We start from the raw sequence: 6,000 nt of genomic DNA, 5'->3' as shown, positions 1-6,000 counted from the left end.
TAATGACACTGACCTTGAGCTGAGGGGACCTTTGCAAAAGAATTGTCTCATATAATTGATACTGCTGATGATATCAGAAATAGAATAACACTTGTTGAGTCAAACTGAACGGACGTGAAAGTAAAATGTTTGTATTTTTGGCGCTCAAAACGAAAATCACTCTGCCTTATGCCATGTCCTTATCATGGGGGCGCCTATTAAGTTCACAGTATTCCAACTTTCCACTGGACATAACGAAAGTGTTACTCATTCATCTTCTAAGAAACTGTCAGTGGAGTACTGCTTGACCTTTTATTAGACTCTCTACCCCGCCACCGGTAAAAAAAACACCACTCGACCGCGATTATGAAAAGCCCGCCATGTACTGCATTTCCTTCGCGCCACAAAACGAGAAAGGGTGTCAATATCTACTGCTGTCCATGTGGATTCGTTCATCATATCCCCTTGTATCGGGTGAGTACCATTTTAGTTTAGTTACACTTGCACAGAGGTATGTTGTTAACGGCTACTAAGCGTACACACGCATTCAATCCAATGTTTACTGACATACACTGGTAGCGCGCCAAATTGAACATGGGTATGTCTCGAGTGTTCGGCTATCGGTAAAAGCCGAATACTACTGATACACATGTGGGGCCATTTATGTGGCCTCGCGCACAGTCGTTTGCATGTAGCATTCCTGGGGTAATCAATCATGACAAAAGGAAAAAAGCGAGAGAATGGTATCATAAAAGGGAAAGGTTTGGAACGATAATAGGACAACTAGAAACAACAAAATGAAAGATGATCGACGTGAATGAACACCTGGCGATCACAAATACCTTCAAATGTTCATTGGTCAAATGAGGGTGTTCCTTTGTTGGCCCAGAGCTACCACATATTAAAACACGCAAATAATATTAATAAATTATTGATGTTTTATGTTTATGTGAAAATTAATTTAAAAATGGATTTAATAAAAAATAATTCACATAATTTAAATATATAGGCCTAAAAAACATTAAACAAAAAAGAAACGTTTCCATTTTTTTAATTGTGAACAGAAACAAGACTTACAGTAAATTAGAAAGGAAAACAAAAAGATACTTATTTTTGAAAAGAAAAAATTGAAGCAAAAGAAATTGTTTTTTATTTGAAAACAAAACACTAAAAACAAAGCAAAGCTCATACGCACAAATATTTTATTTGAAACACAAATTTTATTTTCAAAAACATCAAATAAAAAAAATCAAATCATAGGTAAAATACAAAAAACCATAAAATTAAAATTAAAATTAAAATTAAAATTAGAAGTAAATTAGAAGTAAATTGAAAAATAGATTAGAGTAAAATTAAGGGGAGATTTAATTCAAAGGAAAATAAATACTAAATTAAATGCATTTTAACTATGCATGGCCGACAGCTGTCACTGTTGACGGAAACACAGATTTTTTACACCTGACGATGTAGCTGAGGTTTGAGAAGCTCCGTTTCGCGTTTGCTCGGCCGGATAGAACTCCATTGATACTATTCCGATGTAAAACACAGGCACTCCTAAATTTCGGAGTCTGCTGCCTTTAACATTACAATCGGAATATAGTTTTAGTAATAAAAATTTTCATAGAAATTGTAAAGGTGACATTCACGAATATTACTCGTTTACAACATATACACCACGGTGTCTGTAGCAACGCCCTACCCAGTCTATACGACTTCTCCTCGGTTACGATATCCGCCTACGCTTCCACTGGTTTCGGTTTCGGTGGAAGCGTGCCGTATGCCGTACTGCACGTATAGAGTTCCGGTGTCCTGACCCTATAGGACCACGCACCCAACACTCTGTGCGCCCTCCCGATTCATACGATCGTAAATCATCCTAAGTGTCACAAATGTAATTTCTGAGTGACAGACTTAAAAAGTTCAAGCGCCTCGTACTAGACTGCATGTCGACATCGACAGCGGTACCAGCGACAGGTTCGCGTCGGTAGACTGGGCGCTCCAGTAACCCACTGGTTTCGCGCGTTTGTTATATGTCATCGTCACCAATTAATTTCATTCGGACATTTTATTAATATTAGTACACTTTTCAACCAAACTAAGTCCCGATTGCGGAATTACAGACATGGGTCTATTAAACTTTTTTTTCATTTGTTGTACACCAAACTATCAGAGTAGACTGCAGAGGCAATGGACTGCATATTATAAGAAATCTCGCCTGTATCATCTACATGATCAAAGCGTTTATTGATGCATATATGCCACTTGCATAGGGCAATTCATATACATACCATAAAGTCCCATGAGAATCTCTGCATTGTATGCTGGTACTCTTTGGCAGACCAAAGCTATAGTTGAAATGCATTCTTTTATTTTACTCCAAATTTTATGGTAGTATATAGCCACCAAAAATATCTTTGTTCCTCAAAGCCTTTCAAATGTTGGCAACATTGCATCGTAGGCAGAGAGCGGATGTTATTTTATTTTCTAAAATACGTTATTTATTCACAAGTTGCAAGTGTACTTTGAGAACACCCCTAAAGAGATTTCATATACATTATTCAAATTTTAGCAAGACTGTCAGAGCTTGTGCGCTTTAGTAGTAGTGTGCGTTGGCATGGGTGCATGATAAAGAGAGTTAACATCAACTGTTAGACACCGTAGCAACACAAATATCAAGCAAGGATGGTTCTTTGCCGGGAAAATCATTGAATGGCCGGATGGTATACTGTAAACTGCACTTCTTCAAAACAAATACTAGATTTAATAGAATTTTTGGGCCACAAACAAACAAACAAACAAGTTTATTATTGCATTACAATTCTGTTGAAGAAGTATCGTCCACTTCCAGTATGACTTCCAGTGACTACAGTACCGGTGATATTAATAACACTTTGTCATAACCAGGTGATTAAACTTAAAGTGATAATCGGTTTTTGTAATTGTTTAAGACATTGTCTTTAATTTTGGTACCCTATTGTACCAACAAGAAAATAAATAACAGTTAGAAATTAGTTGATTAAAACTGAGTGACATTACAAAGTTACCTGTTCCTAACAAACGGCACGAATGTTGGTATGAAAACGATTTTTCAGTACTGATTTTAAGGATTTTGTGTATAACACAAAAAAATAAAGTTGGGGATCCGATGTTCTTCTATCACGTTATAAATATGGTCCTATTTGTGTAAATAGGCTGCATTAAAAAGCTGTATGTAGGACATTTCAACTGACGTGAACACAACCCAACAATTCCTTCTCACTGAAAACTGACACAAAAATGTAGATATAAGGCATATGTACGTGTAATAATTCAGATATAAGATTCAAACAAAAAAGCTGCCTGGTTGCCATAACAGATTTTATCTTAAAAATACCATGGTGTACATATGTATGGTATTGTGCGTTGTACATTTGCAGAGTCTTAATAAATTTTAGCTCTACTTTGGACTTAAAAAATACGCAAGTAATCTTGTGTTCGTGTCTATGCATATGTGATATATATTATGCGTCTATGCTGCCAGAATTTGAGATCACGAAATGTCAGCTCAGTAGTTTGTATAAGGGATGGACCATTAGATCTTGGGAGGGGGGTGGTCAAAAACAGAAAAAAAAAAATTTCAGAGCAGAAAGTTAGGGAAAAAAAAATTTTCAAACTAGTTTGCAAAATAAAAAAATAAATAAATAAGAAGACAAAGGTGTAAAAAAAAAATCTGCAAAATTCTTTAAAATTTTGATTTTTTTTTAGATTTTACCAACAGAAAGCAACTTTCTGTATTTTTAGTATATCCTCCCGGCACATTTTTAATTTTAATTTATACATTTAGAGTGACTGTATCACTTATACTGGAAGTTGTGATTATCTTATCTTTTCAGGACTTTTGTATTCTGATCACTTGAAAATTATGAAATTATAGAGCCTGTTTTCTACTTGTTTCTTGCGTACAAACCAAGCAGGTACACTAGGTAAAACATTGAAACTATGGTATGGTTGTCAAGACAGAAAGTTGTATTTGCCTTTTAAGATCAAGGTAAACAGATGCAGGCCACATCAGTTTCATTTTTTTCACAGCATTTTATTGCAATGATGAATGCAAGAATGGGTGAACAAGTAGAAACACGTCAATAATGATAAAAGAACATATCAAGTCATTATGTATTATTTTGCTTTTAAAAAGGCATTTTCAATTCTTTTTTCTCAAAAAACAGCCTCAAAAAACAACAGCTACACATGTTTTAACATTCAACAATACACTACGTAGAATGCCATCTATCCAACAAATCCCAACACAAAAACACACAAAAGGGTTGAACTTTGAAAGTTTCTCGATAGCAAATACTGAATAAATCTGCATGAATAATCGTTTTTGTGTAGCAAATTTCAAAGAAATTGGACAAGCCCTTTCAGAGAATACAGATTTTTTGACCATGAATGGCATAAATTGCCCTAAAAAGACAAATATTGAAATTTCAACACATCTATACACATCCAATCAATTTGGACATGCTGCTACAGAGAAATAGATGTTTTGATAAAAAAAGGGCAACAATTGCTCTAAAAACACAAATATGCAAATTTAACTATATTATTTAGCTTATTTTAGCTTCTCAGCTTGTCAAAATCAATTGTAAATCATGAGATGCGTGATGTTTGGTGGGGTGAATGTAGGCATTTCACCACGCAGTAGAAAGGAAAGCCAGGAAACCAAAATAGTCAATTTTCAAAACCATAGGAAGCTACTGAGGAGCAAGAAGACCATGTTTCAGAGGAAGATGTGTAATCCAAAAAAAATGCTCCCAAAGTGCCACCAAATAACACCATTTTTATCTCTATTTTTCTAAAGCTCCAACAGCAGGAGGGGGGACACCCCCTCCTGACCTCCCCCCGTAAAAATACTCCCCAAGTGCCACCAAATAACATCATTTTAATCTCTATTTTTCAAAAGCTCCAACGGCAGGAGGGGGACTCCCCATCCTGACCACCCCCCCCAAATATACTCCCCAAGTGCCACCAAATAACACCATTTTAATCTCTATTTTCAAAGCTCCAACGGCAGGAGGGGACCCCCCTCCTGACCTCCCCCCCGCAAAAATACTCCCCAAGTGTCACCAAAGAACACCTATTTTTCAAAAGCTCCAACAGCAGCAGGGGGACACACCTCTCCTAACCTCTCCCCCCCCCCCCGTGACCGCTTGCGTGGCCGCTTGTGGTGCTTGGCACCACATCTTTGCCCTCTATATCTTCAGACAGCGACGAACTAAAAAAAAATTATAAATCTGAAAATTTACTCTGAAAAAAAAAAATTTGCACAGCTAATCTCAATTGGAAAAAAAAAATTTCAGAAATTTACAATAGTAAAAAAAAAATTTTCACAATTTCATTGTGACCACCCCCCCCTCCCAAGGTCTAATGGTACATCCCTAAACCGATATTGCTAAACTTTGTACACACAACATTTTAAACAAACAGAGCAAGTAATTGTAAAACGCATGTTAGTCAAATACTGTGTGATATGTACACAGGTCTGCGGTATCTGACAGTTGTACAAATGCTTTCGTAACTAGCTCCAAAAGAATTTCAAGGCCGACTACCAGATAAGAAACCCAGATTCGAAACTAAATTTCATGAGATCTAGTTTGACATATTGTGCAATATTTTCAACCGCGGAAGTAGATTAAAGTCAGTGAGTCAGTATGTTTGAAAGGCAATCATCATTTAGGAGCAGTATTTGACCGTTTCGAATGTACCATTCTATGCAACTTCCATGAAATCAATTTTATTCTGATCGCAAAATTACAATCTATGAATGCAATATTTTGATTACAAATACGTCGTACCACTGAAAAATGCCGAAGAAAGCCCAATCTCTGAATGTTGACTAAGTTTGAAAAAAACAATCACAATTTGGGAATAGGATTTGAAGGTGATTCGATCTTTTTTACTTGGTTTGGTGAAATTGCATCCATGCTTTCCAATGTCAGAGTACTGAGATTACACTGATTGCAGGTTCCTGTTAGACTGATG

The 6,000-nt window shown here is 36.2% G+C and overlaps 1 protein-coding gene across 2 annotated transcripts in view; it reads left to right on the top strand.

Annotated features, from left to right (window-relative positions):
- The first annotated feature begins 275 nt into the window (after positions 1-275).
- Positions 276-6,000, top strand: part of LOC139116842 (neural cell adhesion molecule 2-like) — a 28,601-nt gene continuing 22,876 nt past the window's right edge. For both annotated transcript variants that reach the window (XR_011548399.1, XM_070679543.1), the window contains exon 1: positions 276-453. Coding sequence is in view for 1 of the 2 variants with exons in the window: in XM_070679543.1 (XP_070535644.1) it covers positions 360-453 (94 nt within the window). In the remaining variant the exon portion in view is untranslated. The remainder of the gene's footprint in view (positions 454-6,000) is intronic.

Source organism: Ptychodera flava, chromosome 18 (genome assembly GCF_041260155.1).
Source record: "Ptychodera flava strain L36383 chromosome 18, AS_Pfla_20210202, whole genome shotgun sequence".
In the NCBI taxonomy this organism is placed as follows: Eukaryota; Metazoa; Hemichordata; class Enteropneusta; family Ptychoderidae; genus Ptychodera; species Ptychodera flava.
This window is presented reverse-complemented; position numbering and strand designations above follow the sequence as displayed.